Here is a 16,292-nt window from a genome sequence, read left to right as displayed (position 1 = left end):
TTCCAGATCAGGGAAGTGACAATATGACGGTTCTATCCAGAGCAACTAACAGTAGCTAGTGCATACATATTCACACTAGCCCCTGTGGGAAACGAACCCAGAGCCCTGATATTGCAAACACCATCCTCTACCAGTTGAGCCACAGGCAGAATAGGGTGCCATTTTGGATTCAAGCAATTTCCAGGTTATCTGAAGAGACAACTGCAGTATGGAACTGTTCTCATGCCAGGAAGAGAACGTGCTCGGGGGCCTTTAAAGCATTTTACGGTTCTGCTTTTCGGTGCTGAGATGGAAGAAGTGTCATGTGATCCTAACTGACAGTCAGTCTGCTTTCCAGTACAGCATGTTCCCCTGACATTGACAGGACCTGACTGAGATATGTACGGCGGTCTGCTTCACCGGTTACTCACCACGGTTTGATGCGTCCCTCTTCCCCTGCATGCCTCCCCGCTTCGTTTTATTAAAATCATCATCACGGTGTTTTCTTGCACTCATTTCTCGAGATATGTATTGAATGTAATTGAAATCGTAAATAGTGGACGTGACATTTGTTCAGTCATACTGATGTTGTTTTGTGTGTGCATTTAAGACGTTATGTTAGTTGTTTCTGTGTTGTTTGTCCTCCTCCCGTCGGCAAATTGAGTTGTTTTTAATGAAAGCGTGCAGAGTATGCCGAACAATTAGCCAGAGTTAATTTTCCCATTAGCAGAATTTGTGGCGTCAGCTATATTCCCTACGTGATCCAACACGGTAGGATGTCAACGTCGCTGGTAGCAGTGCAATTGGCACTTACTGTGCTTACCAGCTATTTTAATCAACAGCCACAGAAAATATGATTATTACCAACAGAAATCTCGGAAGCTGAAGGAAAGACAGATAGAAAGACAAAGACAGATGCATGGCGCTCTGAGAGAGGGAGAGAGAACTGTGTAAATGTACGGTGCTCCAGGGAAAGCGAGAGTGATTGGTTGAAGAAAAAAAGATAGATGGACAAAGAGTACCCCCCAGATTGACCTTGGTTGCTTTTTCTATCAACAAATGACCTAAAAGATCGCATCGTTTGACGGAAATACAACAATTCTGTCCTCACCATCACACTGTCAATGTATTCTGTCCCAGGGCATCCCATTTTACTGTTGACAGATATAATCAGGTTTATCATTTGGATCCAGGTGAAAAGATGGGAATGTTGATGAGTTATTTATGTTGCCTTTCGAAGGGCATCTCAATATGGTGCCACCGTGGGGTAGGAAGGTCCTGGTGGAGCCGTGGAGATCATTCACTTCCAATAAAGGCATTTGAAACTTGTAGCAATTAATTAAATGTTTCCATTTTAATACACATAAACAAAAAAATAGACCAAGCAGGCACCATGAAATGAGCACAAGCCCAAATGTAATGGATGAATACTTGTTGGAAGGAGCTGTCACAAGCCACTGCATATCAATTATAAATGCACGAGGAGACGTTTAATTAGAATGTTTCTTAAATTAAAATTGGTTCAGGAGTTTCCCTACACGCCTCCTCTCTCGTTCGCTCATACCTGAAAGTCAGTGACAAATGACAAAAAATCTACGGCACATTTTCTACGTTCAATGCAACTTTTGTATGGACATTTTTCCACTCAGGTTGTGTTTCTCATGATATTGGCATTGCGCATTGCAGAGCAGTGCAGGAAAGCTTCACAGTGCTGTGAAAAACACCGGAAATAGCCAGATCCATTGGGATATTATTCACGTTAATACCCCTCATCACAGATTTACAGCTTTGCTTAAGGGTGCAGACTTTTACTGTGTAAAAACAGTAGCAAACCCAAAAACTAAACCTAATCCTGACCCCTTGTCCTGACATTCCTCCTGCTGTGTGTGTGTGTGTGTGTGTGTGCATGTACCATTGGCCACACTTCCTCAGATTAACACTAATTAAACTGTGAAATCAGAGCCATTGCCTTAAGTCACTGTATATATCACGGTACAGCTCAGCCTGGCTGACCAGAGTGGAATCGGGAAGGGACGGCCTGACTCGCTACATCCCCCCTCTCCAACGCTCAGAGACACGAGCCACCAAATGGAACCCTAGTCCCGCTATAGTGCACATGCAACACACTTTTATGGTTGGGGAGGCTCCGTGGGCAACCGCTGCCGGTCCCAGAAGAGCTTTTCCAGTTAAGAGTGGCTCACATCGCTGTTTGAGGAGGGGTTGGGTGGGGGTGGCACTTATGGGAGGGGGTGTTGTTGTCATGACAATTACATGGGCCTGGCCCAGCGGCGGGTTGTGGGTGGGGACGGGGGGGGTGCGAGCTAATGACGAATAATCATGCGCGCTTTGATTGTTTTTTCATTTTCCTTCCCTGCCTCCCATGGTGAAAAATGTGACCTCGCCCCTCTCGACTCATACCGTCGGGAAAGAAAAGACCAAAAGGAATGACTTTGACGAACGGCGACTGAAATTGTGACAAACAAATATGTAGCCCGCCGTGTTTCCCAGTGGCTGTGTGCGTGCCATTTTGTTCCTGGTGATCACCATGTCAACAGCGGTAAATAGTTCAGTTAGTGTGACTAATAAGACAGCACCATCTCCACACGCAGAACATTCACAATGCTTTGGGGGTCAGGTGATGAATACATGACAGTTATAGTTCAGTCATTTTCTTTTTTCTTACTCTCTTTTTTCTGAGTCTGTTGCATTTTCTACATCATTTGAGAGCTGTCATATTCCGTCTTTTATTTCAGGTTTCCTCATCTGAGTGGAATAGAGCAGCTATATTTTTCCACAGTGTTTGACTAACGTCCTCTGACAGTTATTTAACGCAGCCAGAGCTAGCCTAGCATGATGCTGGTGAAACCCACGTGCACTCCAAGAGCAACTGAATACAACGGATGTGCGCTGAACCCGCTACTCGCTCTGTTTCAAGGTTTCTCCATTCACCCCGGCAGATGCTTGATGCATTCAATCAAAAGACACGTTGGTGAGAAACCGGCTCTTAGCACACCACACCTTTCATTCTTATTGTGCTCATACACGACTGTTCCACGCACAGGGCCGTTCAGCATGGAGCGTGCGCACAGCCAACCACAGACAAAACACACACATCAGCCCTGGAATAAACATAGCCGCAGCAACGTGATGTTGACTTGGTGTGCAGGATAAGAAATTGTCAGGCAGAGCGCGCACCTTTATCACTTTTTTGTTGCTGGCCATGAACTGGGCCCACCTTAAAAAGCTCATCTTGAAGGAACATTGGGCATAGAACATCCGTAGGCTGCTGCACAGATGTTTTGGAAATTAGACTTCGAGTTTGTTGTGTGTGTGTTTGTGAGAGAACAGTCAGAAAATCGGCTGTGTACAAATGCATGTGGATAATGTGATTTCTAATCCTCAGTTATTTTTTTGTCTCACACAATACACACACACATACAAACAATTTATACCATATACCAAAACATATGTAATTTAGGTTGGTTCATTTAACAGAAATGCCTTTTATTCTGATGTCGGTGTGTTCTGTAAGTCTTTCAATCTACTCAGGTGCAGTTACATAATGTACTGTACACTTTGATGCTAGTTATGATTTATCACAAATATTTCACAGGATGTAACAGAAAGGTATTGTATTTTGCTTGGTCTATTTAGAGCTGCTAGCTTTTTAATAAAGTTTTCATAATAATAATATTATGTAATGGATACAATATTTAAAATCCGTAACAAGTGCATAAATTCTGTGTACTGCTTTTTAACATTCTTAATATTAATGATTTAAGACTCTATATGCAGTCTATTCTATGTATTGGAGTTAGTCAAGAGCTAACTCACTTCTTCTGCCCCAGTGTTTTTCTGACCAATTCAGCCTTAGTGTATATTAACCACCTGGCCAAGAAGGCAATGGCATTTTGAGGAGCTCTTTGTCTGTGAGACATTTTCATCCTACCCTGGGCATCAAAACAACAGCGATCACCTTTATCGCAAATCAGTCTCAGACAGGGAGAATGCCCCAAAGCCTCCAAAATGAATTGGTTCTTTTTGTTCGAGGCAGGCTGAGGGGATTGTGATAACAATGAGGTCCTCCCCAATTATTACTTTCCCCCCCACTTTTTGATACATCTGCTAGGCCTATGCTTTTATGATTGTTAAAGGCTCTTATCGAGACTTTACCACCGTTTACTCTGGCTACTGTCAATACGCTTACTATTACCACTACTAGTACCAATACTACTTGTATTACTACTGCTGGTACTACTAAATTTACTACTACTACTATTACTGCTACTACTACTATGGCTACTACTAGTTCTATTATTACTGCTATGGCTACTGCCAGTACTACTGCTACAGTAAGTGTGCTAACAGCACCACGGTAGTATTACTATCACTGTATCAACCTAAGTAGTCCTTTCATTTAAAATCTTTGATTCTTTTGGGTCATTATGCGAGAAATTACTAGATACAGTATGATGTAGACAGTAGTCCCCAATACGAACATTTTATTATTTGTATAATTACCTGTTTGAATGGAGTGTATTGCCCTTTTGTAGCCATTTAATTCAAGGTAATTATAAATTATGCTCAGTCAATTGCTCCCCTCGGGCTGATTGAGATATCACGTGAGGGTTTCTGTTGATCACCATAACCACCAGCGTTTTCCCAGTTGTCGTAGGACCTCTGTGGCACGATGTGTCACACAGATTGTTGTAAATATCGGACCAGTTGCCTGAGGTATTGCGTGTGACCTAGTAATGAATGGACGACTGATCCGTAGCCCACATCCCATCGGTTTCATCAAGCTCTTTATTAGCTGTTTTTAAAGGAACCATCACACTGTTCTGTAATCGTTGTGATGTGACCCGGGTCCTGAAATCAAGCACACAGCATGAAATACTCTATTTGTGTGGAAATACTGGAGACGTCTGTCAGATGGAGCCCTGCTAGACTCTCCAGTATCCCACCCGCGCAACGCACCCACACACATACACACACACTCATGCACACACACACACACACGCACGCACACCTACACATGCACACACACACTCACGCACACATACACACACAGCTGTTTTTTGTGGACTCGCTTCTCAAGCAATTTTCCACCTGGCAAAGTAGCGCACTGCTCAGGGAACAGGGTTCCGTCAGGGTTCCATCAGGGTTCCGTCAGCGTCGTCCGGACTGCGTGAAGAAGCACCCGGACTGCTGAGAAAAGAGCTTTTCCTTTGCACGCTGATTCTCTCCGTGTCCGAGCCGTATCGCTGCCACTCTGCCCATGTGAAATGCCCCGTCACAGTCGGTTTGTCAACATCAAAGAGCGGACGTGAAGGCCAGACATCATGCATGCATAATAACATAGTGTAGCTTATGTTGAGGAGTTTAAGAAAGTTAGACATGGGTGTTGGTCAAATGTTGCAAGCCATGTAGGGAAATTGGCCATTCGAGCCCAATCCAGGCTTTTATTTAGCATTTTTTGGACAGAAAACCAGAGAGACACAAGGGCCATGGTGGATGGTACGTTAGTGGTGGCAAAATTAGTTTTTCTGCTCCTCTATCAAATCAATGCTTTCATCTTGGCCAAAATAAAATGTTAACTAAAATATATATTTCCCGTTGGGGGAAAAAAGTTTTTTTCCCCCAGTGCTCGTGTTTAATGGTACCACTCAAAACTAGTGGAAATGTGTCTGTTTGGACAAGAGCAGTCAAGGGAACGGAGCAAGCCCAGTCAGTTTTAGATATGTCACTCATTGGGATCTGAAGCTACTGAGAATGAAGCTGTGCCATAGGGTTGTCTATGCCTCTGGCTCCGGTACATAATGTACTACAGCAGCATTGGTCCGCATCCGGAATTCTCTTTCAGGAAAACTCTTCTATTTTCCCCCACTTTCCTGATGATTTTTTTCAAAATTAAATATGTTGTTTTGTTTTTCTTTTATATGTAGTCATGCCTGTGAGCTATAGTATGGCTTAAAGATAACTGAAATCGCAGTTTTTTGATATTTCTGTGTGTTTTTTTTCCGTCAACATTGAATCCATTTTTCTTGCACTAGCCTGCTTTTTAAGATGCTGAGGTAGGAAACCCTGATCCAGTCAGCCTATGCTAATGGAGGATGGTTGCATGCTGCTAAGGGGGAAATGAGATACTGGAGCTGTAAGCCATGTCCTTTCTGCTGGTCCGAGTGTGGCCCGGTGCGGAGGGAAAAGGGTCCTGTTTTGTCTGGGCTCTGAGCCTGCCACCTCTAGCTGTCACACAGAAGAACAATGGAGCAGTGCGGGTGGAGAGGAGCTGACTGAAGAGAAAGATAAACAGAAGAGTCCCACCAAGACTTGTCTGCCTTAGACGTGATTTACTTCTCTTTGGTTATTCACATCCTTAAATGCAATTATTGTTACCCAGGTCAAAAGTGGTGCACTATGTAAAGCAAAAGGATGCCGTTTTGGACGCATGCCATTTTTAACCCTTACTCTCCCTTCCTGTAACCAACCCCCCCCCCCCCCCCCCCTTTCCTCCCCCCATGTTTGCTGCAGCTGTTGCCCTTCATAGGATCTGCCCTTTCTGGTGCTAATAACTAATTAGCAGCATTTTAAAATTGTTTTTGGTGTGGGGGAGTTGTCCGCTCCTGTCTGCTCTCGTCTCTCTGCAAACAAAGTATTTTGAGAATAGGAAAATGTGAGTTACTTCTCTGACACCTGCAATGCCAAAAAAATATTTGGAGTTTTTTGTGTCAGCAAGACTTGGATAAGACAGCAGGAATAATGGTTGTCAGGTTGTATTGAACATGTGAAGGATCAGCTACATGGGATAACAGGGACTGAATCAAAATAGAACCAATTACACGGTTCATCCTTTTCCCCAAAAAAATTGCATATCCAAGAAGGAAATAGAAGAAATAGAAAGAGGCTTAGTTTGGCTGTTGGATAAGATTAGAAACCCCTGGCAATTTTACAAATGATAGGCAGCCAGGCAAGTGCAGGGCCCATTCATATTCGCGACAAGCTTTTCAACAGCCAGCTCTGAACTCTCCTCGAGCTTTCACTGTCGGCAACATGTGGAGGCATCACCATAGCAACCAGTGGATGTGACATGTGGTACAGACAGGGACTCGAGGGCAGCTGAATATAAGGAGGGGTTTGAGCCCCTCACTTTGTAGTCTTCCCAAGCGAAGAAATCACCCCACACACACATCTTCGCATCTCCTTTCCGCGGGAACATCGTATTGGTAGGGTTTGGTGTTCTCTCACTACGGAGTTTGTGATGAGGAAAAATAAATGTGGTTCATTGTATTTACCTGCTATCTTACCTCATTTGAGGAGTACGGAGCAGAGCCGCTCCCTAGTGCGCTTTTTTGTCGGGGCTGAAAGGAATGGAAGAGAGAGGCTGATAACTTTTTAAGACGGGAGTAAGAAGAGTAATTCGCGCTGCTTTCGGTGTTACTAGTGTCCATACTGCGAAGGAATCGCTCGCATTCCCGGATGGCATTGGGATAGCTGATGCTCAAGGAAACTGTTATATCTCATCATGGATTTGGGTAAATATTTGTGTTATTGCTACACCACTTGGCTTCGCTCCTTTGTATTTCATCTCAGTTCAGCAACTGCACTTTGCAGTCGATTAATCAGGCACATTTTAATTTCGCTATGAATTCACATGATTAGCACATTTTTGTTTAGTCATGCATCAGCAATAGCCACCGAAAATTTATAATTGCGCATTACGCATCATGCTTTTGTATAGCCCTTTTCAAGTCGAGCAAGCGTATTGGAATTGTAATTATGATTATAACCTATATTAATTCTCGTATAGCCTAGTCTGAACTATACATCATATAATAATCTTGCATTTACATGTATTTTTCCGAAAACCTACTTTGACTTCACTATTGTAGAAACTGAAGTTAAAATCGGGCAGAGCAAATACTATCTTCCTGGAGTTTACGCCTTAGCATGATTGACGGTTCTCTGTTTGACCGAGACCGATTCATATTTCTGTTGTCTATACATACATTTCGTTTTATTTTCAATAAGAATTGTCGATAAATTTAAGTATATTGGGTTTTTGTGTCTATTCTATTCAGCGGATTCTAATAGAGTGAGCAGAACATATGAAAGTGTAGAACAATTATTATGCCTGAAATATATTTACACTACATGAAATCAGTTATATATTTCATTTGAAAGAACAGTATGCATCACACTATGAGTGTGCAGATCAAAGCTGAACAGCCATATTTGCAAGACTGAGATTCATATAAAAACATTAAACTTCCAGTTGAGTTGGCCTACACATTAGATTTTATGTATGGTACACTATGTGTAAATTGCATACAGAATGTATACACTCTTGAATGTGATTGTTAAATTGCTCTCTTGAAGTGTGTGTGTGTGTGTGTGTGTGTGTGTGTGTGTGTGTGTGTGTGTCTGTCTGTCTGTCTGTGTGTGCATGCATGCATGTTTGTGTGTGTGTGTATATGTGTGTCTATGCCTTTTTGCTGAAAGGTTTCTTAAATGGGGGTGAACTTTTTGAGGCATTGTGTTATCCGAGGTTAGGGGAAGATCATTGTTTCCTTACAAGTAGCTGGCTGGAAACAATAGTTTGGCTCCCTTTTCCCTCTGACCTTTTTTCAATGATTTTGAATAAGCCAGAGCTGCAGAAATCCATCTGCCTTTTGTCTAGTCCAAGGCAGCCTCACTAATCCTTCATAGGCAAGCGCTCTGCAAGCCAGCCAATATCCTTAAACCCTCTTTCTCGGCCTTCCATTCCAAATGACTATACGGGTTGGATGGGATTTGCTTGGGGCTGCAAACCTTCATCTCAATTTGACTACCTGTTTAAATGCAGGTTCAAGAAAGAGCCCATTACTCAAATCCGCATATACAATTGTATTGCCCATTTCACTGTGAGTTTTAGTAACTTAATTTTCCTGCTATAACACTGTACCAGACCTTATTCATCCCACCTCACAGAATGGACCTGTATACCCTATGAATTGTTAGAATTGTTTTTAATGGGCTTCTCATTTATTATAGCAATAGTGCGTCCTGTAATTTAAATGAATGTAAATCGACTGCATTCTGCTGGGTTTTCATGACTTCAACACCCCTCCTATCATTAAGCTTCTCTCTTCCTTGGGTTTCTGTCTATAAACCACGCTTACTTCTGGGCGAATCAGTGTTATTTTTGGCGGACTGAGTCTCCTTCATCCATGTCTAGAAATGAAAAGCTTTAACCCCAAAGCGAGCAGCATCCATCCTTGACGGCTATGCTAATGCCTTTCTCCAATGCATGCTAAGGGGGAGTTGTGTGCGGATCTCGGATCACGTTTGCCTATGTGAAATGGAAATATGCGAGTACAATCGCTGCAGGACAGATGGACAATAGACCTTTAGGCATCAAAGGAACTCCCTTTCCCATTTTGCTCTTCCAGCTAATATTTTCAGCTTTCTATTTTGTTTGGCATCGCAGAAAATCGAGCTAGCCAAGTGTAAATTGGAAACCCAACTGCATAGCCTATTCAATATCTTTTATATAAAACAGTAAATGAAACAGTAATCATCATCATACCAATTATACGTTTATTTTCAAGGAAATTAGACAATTTGAGAAAAAGAATCAGAAATGTATATTCACACCTTTTTTTCTGATCTGTTTTTGTGTAACCAAACATGTATTTCTTTCCACACACGTATAACATGATTTAGTCTCAACACATTCCTCTCTGCGTCAAGATGTTGCCGTGTAATTCGATTGAAAGGGCTAAGCCATTGGAAGGAAAGGAAGGGCCCAGAAGCTGCAACACTGAAGATTCTATTTGTCCGTATGTCTGTCCAACTGTCTGTCTGACTGGCTGGTCTTCCCGCTAAGTACACTCCAATGGTGTCTATACACTTAAGAAATGGCAAAAAACTATCTAGCAGTTAGATGTTATTTTTTCCCCTAGCTGAAATTGAAAAATATCCTTTCAGGGAGTCACACGTCCTGAATATATATTTACCAAGAACATACCCTCAGCAAGCTCTCTGCGTTTCAATTATGGCATTATTTATTCTATGCAACCGCGGTCTGAACCTCAGGTCCTCATTTTTCACAGACATAATATAACGACACTAACGGTTCACCGACGCCTCCTCTACTTCACTGACAGCCGCACCCAAAGTTGATTAAGCAGGTGAAGTCAAGCTACATTTGTCTGAATCAATAGAAAGAGAGGGGAAGAGGTAGGCTGCTATGGGAAGAGAGGCAATATGTCTTAGAAACCATTGCATCTGTTCGTTGGGGGATGAGTGAACTGTTAGAATTTGGAGACTAAGTATGGCCATTACTATTCAAGCAAGATCCCATCGATCCTTCTGTATGAAATGTCATTTGGCAAAGCATTTTAAATGTAAAAGAAAGACAAATTAAGTGATTTGATCCATGGAAAAATATATTTAGCAAAACATTGTTGTAATCAAAGCAAGTGTGGCATGCAGTTGAAAATGAATTATTCATGATTGTGTCTATAATAAACATTTTGTTCAGTTTCTTTTTTTTTTCAGATTGCATGCCCTCTTTTTTTCCCTCCTAGAAATTGAGAAAAGGTCAGTGAATAAAGAATAGAATCTTTGTAAAATATTAAAATATTTTTTGGGGGTATTCTGTCTCCCTGGCTAACAGTGTGTCATCATGTCACCTTGGTGAGACAGAGAGAGGGCGGAAACCCGCTGATTTCTTTTTACATGATCACATTAATATGCAACCATTCTTTACAGTAGGGCTTAATGCTCCCGGGAAAATTGGACTCCACAAAGCACTGGGGAACCGTTGTCTCCCATTGTCGTTCTGCTAGCGTTCTTTTTAAGGTGCTGAACACAGCCAGCTATGAATTAAATCAGTGGGAACAGAATCTAGACCCCTCAATGTGTTGGTGGGTTATCCTGCCTCAAAACAAAGGGCATTCCAGAACAATCCATGGGCCGCTTCGGATTTCCGCCATGGCCTTCCACCTCCCAGGGTTTTATATGTCTGTGAGGCAGTCCTAAGAAAGGCCCATCTCACAGGTCACGTTCCAAATGAGCCCCTGTTCCCAATTCCTTGCACTCCTCTGTACAGGGTTGCAGTCACTGCATCTTCCAGGTGGGATGTATACTGGGTGGACCATAGTCTCTTAAATCTGCCATTAACCAAGTGAACTACCACTACGCTGTTTATGGTTTTACTTGACTTATTTATGCGGTAGAGAAACATTGGGGGCAACAGGATAAGACCTATTGGTCAAGACCAAAAGGCTGCTGGTTCTGTTCATTCTGTCCATGAGCAAGTCATTTAACCTAAACCGCTTCCAATTGGTGCAAATTAATTGTGTTCTTCGCATTACTTAACTGGTCAACAAAAATAGTTTATATATACACATACATAAAGCTATATATACTGATACCAATGTGTGTATGTGTATATATATATATATTTATATATATATATACAGTACCAGTCAAAAGGTTGGACACACCCATACAGATATACATTATATTTGCTTGTCAGTTTTCTTCACAAAGCGAAGTTGAGCTTTCACTTTTAAAGCAGGCTGCATTTGTAAGGCCTGGTGAAGGAAAGGTTAGCGTGCCAAGCACAGCATAATGTTACTATTAGAACCAGATAATGAAAGGCCTAACCTAGCATCTGTGATGATTTGTGTGTAGAAGGGTGGTAGAACAGTTCTCTAATAATGATTCCCGTCTTGTAGCAAGCAGCACGGAGTCTGACCAAGTAGCCAAGCCTTTTTTTTCTCCCATTGATTTCTTTTGATAGTTCTATAAGAAGGGGAAATTGTAGGGCTGGTCGTTGGATTTGCAATTTGCACCTCCTGTCTCTTTATTCTGCCCCCTGCACTGTATTGTTGCTAAAATCATTGATGGTGTCTCTAATGAGAGAGTATTACCCGGCTGTTGTTCATTCACCCTGGCTCGGCCTGCGTCCCAAACCAAATGGAACCCTCTAGTGAACGACCTCCCCATAATCCCCCACTGGAAAAACTATTGTGCCATATAAATAATAGCTTTCAGGTAAAATGGAGCTGGGCTCTTATGCCCAGATCACTGACCTCTGAAATGAACTCCATGTAGCATTAAGATTGTATGCTTTTGAACGAATATCTTAATTCATTATTTTAATTTTAAGTAGGTAATAGATTTTTTTGTATTGCGTTTTAATTTGGTATTGTATGTTTTGGTGGGATTTATTCCCGGCAACGTACTGCGTGAATTGACATGGGCCGTGTCGCATCCTGCTTTTCATTTATCTCGGTTACGGGTCGCTTGAAAGGTTGTAGCTACTCGAAACAAGACACCAGCTCCCGAATCGCAGGTCTTTCTAATGATGTCACTCCGGGAGAACCATCCGGCTAGACATTTTAGAGACTTGTGTCCAGTGCCCTGTTGCTCTGAGAAGGTGAATCAAAAACACTCAGTGGTCTGATTGGGATTATGATTAGTGCTCTGCATTATTATGCCACACCAACTATTTCCAATCGCTGGTCACCACTATATGCTATGCATCGGGAAAATGAGTTAAATCAATAAGAACCATTTGACCATTAATTAATGTGTAATCCTCTCTCACCACCCCCACTCCCCCTCTCTCTTCCCCCTTTATTGCTCCCCTCTGTCTGCCTCCCTCTCTTCCTCTGCCCCCGCCCGCCCACTCTCCCTATCTCGTCTCTTCTCTCTCGCTCCTTCTCTCCTACAGAAAAGCCAGATAAACCAGATCCCCACCAAGTACAGCACAGCCGAGTCCACCAAGTTCCTGATCCTGACCGTAGTGTCGATCCTGTGTATCGTGGCCGTTCTCCTGGCCTCCACCGTGGTCTACTGCCTCCGACACCGCTCCCACCACAAGCTCAAGGAGAAACTTACCAACCTGGGGACGGACACAGGCAGCGATGCTACCTCCACCTATCAGGTAGGAGAACAGACGTCAGCTTATTACAATGTGCGCATTCCAAAGTAGCTCACTGTCAATGTACTCTTCCCACCATGAGCCCTGGTCGCAAGTACCGCGACATACAGCCGATGCATCTGTTATGGGGATATTTCTGTTGTTCGTTTAATAACGACTGCAAATGTCACCATTAGACTGCTTTGAATTTGTGCATATGTTCTAATCTGTTTGGATTGTGGAGTAGATTTATTGTTTGTGGTCTATTGCGTGGCTGTATTTTTTCTTACGGGGGCACGTAAAGTAGTGTGCAGTTCTTTTTTCTACAGTCCCTTCTGAATGTTGGAGATATGTCGCTGGCATTGTCTGTCTGTGCTGGTAGTCATTTAAATTCCGCTCTCTAACTGGTGTAATTATACTACAGCCTGAAAGTCCAGGTGTGAAATTTAATTTATGGAATCCAATATTAATCCAATATTAAGTGCCTTTTTAGGCGTTTAAGAGTTTAGAATAAAATTTCCACCAGTGACCTTTCTCCCTGATCTGTTTCAATGAGAGTGGTCCTGTGAGTATTGATTTTATAATGAGCAGAGCCACACACCTTCTCTGTAGAGCTTTGATGTGACGTTACTGTTGGAGCTTCTCTCAAGTCATCGTTATTTCCAGAACAAAATACTAGTGTAGGGCCTTTAAAGGGGAAGTTCCACCATTTAAACATATGGCTTTTTTTCACTCTTTTTTTGCTTTTTGTTGACCCATGCCATTACATTTTCTCTGTAAAAACAAATACATAAATATACAAATAAAAACTGTCCACAATTCAGGAAAGCAATCAGAAAACATCAACAAGCTACATGTTTGAGAGCTGTTCTTTTCTTTGAAGGCTCCATTTCGTTTTCTGTAAACATTGAGATGGTGTGCACTCATTTGGTTTCAGCTCTGATTTGGTTTCATCTGTACACAGGAGATTGTCCCAAAAGGATTGTAGCATGTTCATTTGTGTTTTGGCAAATTCCAGTCAGGTTTATCTCTAAGCAGTGGGTCTCCTACCATACAAGTCCCCTTTCACTGAGTTGGAAATGGGTGTTCTGAGTTGAAACTTGTACCTTGAGTTGTACCTTGTGTCTGAAGGTCAGATTAAATCTGTGTTGTAGTTGATTAAGATGCTTTCTCCACCATTCAAACAATCCTCCGCAATCTTGGCTACATTGGCATGCCTTAAAATGTCTTGATAACAATTTACAGGAAACAAGAACATCAAGGTCTCTGGAGATGGACTTTTAGCCTTGAGATTGTCCATGCTTGGCTACAGTCTTGGAGTTGTCTTTATTTTCTGCATGCTCATTGTGGCACACTCAGTGACTGGTTGAATTAGGTATTTTAGATTGCAGGCACCCGAAACCACAGGTGAGTTAAATTCACAAAGTAAATTGAAATTGAATTATTTATAACTTATTCTAGAAGCCAGCAGTATTGTCCAGGCTTTTTTAGGATTTCTTTGTGGAATGAGCTAAGAATAAAAAATTAGTGTGGAAATTATGTGGATACCAACACATTTTAGATTTTCATCAGTTTAGAGGAGGAAATCATGCATTATTTCAATAAAGTGCAATACTTTTGGCTGGAACTGTATAGCTGGAGGGATTCCCCTGACTGAATTGAATGCAAGCACGTGTTTCTGTGTGTGTGTCTCGGCCCAGCATAAGGGAGCTGGGGACTCCTTTGAGTTACATGCAATTAAAGCAGAAGGGTTGCAGAGGGCAGCCTTACGGCTATACCACACAAACACACACACACATTTACCACCCTTGCTGCATGCTAATTACCCAGGCCCTAACCGGGTATATATATCTGAAGCCCCCCCCCCCCACACACACACACACTCACACACACATACAACGCTGTCTTTGCGGAAATGTCCATCCTATCTTTATCACAGAACATGATAAACGCATACTCTTTCTTCCCGTACTACGAAAGGATGATGTTGAACTGGTTGACAGTTGACTGAGGAAAAGGATGACGTTGAACTGGTTGACAGTTGACTTAGGAAAAGGATGACGGTGAACTGGTTTACAGTTGACTGAGGAAAAGGATGACGTTTAACTGGTTGACACTGACTGAGGAAAAGGATGATGTTGAACTGGTTGACAGTTGACTGAGGAAAAGGATGATGTTGAACTGGTTGACAGTTGACTGAGGAAAAGGATGATGTTGAACGGGTTGACAGTTGACTGAGGTAAAGCCTGATTGACAGGCTGCTTGCTGTATTTGAGTGCTCTTTGCTTTGGGGGGGGGGGGGGGGGTGATGTGTGGATGAGGCTTTCAGTCAGTTGGTCTACTTCCCCAGGTAGGCAAGAAGGATATTAGAACTGCCTGCCAATGTCTAGGCTGCAAACCCTGTTTCACTCTTCACTGGTACCAATTCACAGACTGGTTAGGTTTTGTAGTTTACCTCACATTACTGTTTTTTATGTTTGATTTGTTAAATGTGAATTTCCCATTGTGAGTTACAAAGGATGGACAAAATAACGGAAATACCTAACAAAATGTTAATATCAAAGAAACAATATTGTGTAGGGCCACGCTTTGCCTTCAGAAAAGCTCCAATCATGCTTGGAATGCTGTCATACAATTCCTGAACTGTGTTTGCTGGGGTATTGCACCATTCTTCAAGAAGAAAGGCCACTGGTTCTTTGAAGGAAGGAAGGTGGTGGAAATCTTCGCAGTCTGCGCTCCAGAACTTCCCAAAATGGTTCAATGATGTTCAGGTCTGGGGATTGGGGAGGCCATGGAAGGTGCTTGACGTCAACTTGGTGTTTAGAGTATTATCATCCTGGAATACTGGGACATCATGACGGTACAGTGTTCACACCACAGGGTGCCCTTGGTCCTGTAAAATGGGCTCATATTCCTTGGCAGTTATAAGATCATGAGGAGCAATTATTGGACCCAATGAAACCCCATGAGGTGGCTGCCCATACCATATCAAATCCCCAATCTTGTTTAACAGATGACAGCTGACATTGTGAGCTGAAGGCATCGTTCGACTTTCTCTAAGCGTAGAGTCTTCAGGATATATGAGTTAGGGTGAAAGATGAGGTATCAGGCAGGTTTTGATATACTTACACCAAGTTATGCATCTTTGTGTGTTGGCCTTTAAAGTGGTTTCTGAATGATAGCCCTGCCATTTTAAACTTTGTAAAGCTCAAGACATAAATGTATTATTGAGGCTGGGTCAGAGAGGTGCTGTGGTCATTTTTGAGGCTGTACATTTCGGGTGTTGAGCTACAATTCTGTTAAGTGTCTGTCTATCACTGCCAGTGAGCTTCATCCAGTGGAATCTTTCTGTGTTCAGCAAATGATGTCAGGACTTTTTAGACTGTTCTCCTTTACACAT

At 42.4% G+C, this 16,292-nt stretch overlaps 1 protein-coding gene across 4 annotated transcripts in view; it reads left to right on the top strand.

The window, feature by feature from the left end:
* The window catches only part of LOC105018340 (receptor-type tyrosine-protein phosphatase N2), a 157,632-nt gene that overhangs the window by 114,891 nt on the left and 26,449 nt on the right, over positions 1-16,292 (top strand). For all 4 annotated transcript variants that reach the window (XM_013139367.3, XM_034290981.1, XM_013139364.3 and 1 more), the window contains one exon: positions 12,704-12,916. In XM_013139367.3, coding sequence (XP_012994821.2) covers positions 12,704-12,916 — 213 coding nt within the window. The remainder of the gene's footprint in view (positions 1-12,703; positions 12,917-16,292) is intronic.

The sequence above is a fragment of the Esox lucius genome, chromosome 3 (genome assembly GCF_011004845.1).
Source record: "Esox lucius isolate fEsoLuc1 chromosome 3, fEsoLuc1.pri, whole genome shotgun sequence".
NCBI classification, from domain to species: Eukaryota; Metazoa; Chordata; class Actinopteri; order Esociformes; family Esocidae; genus Esox; species Esox lucius.
Note: the sequence above shows the minus strand (reverse complement) of the source record. Positions and strands in the feature narration are given on the sequence as shown.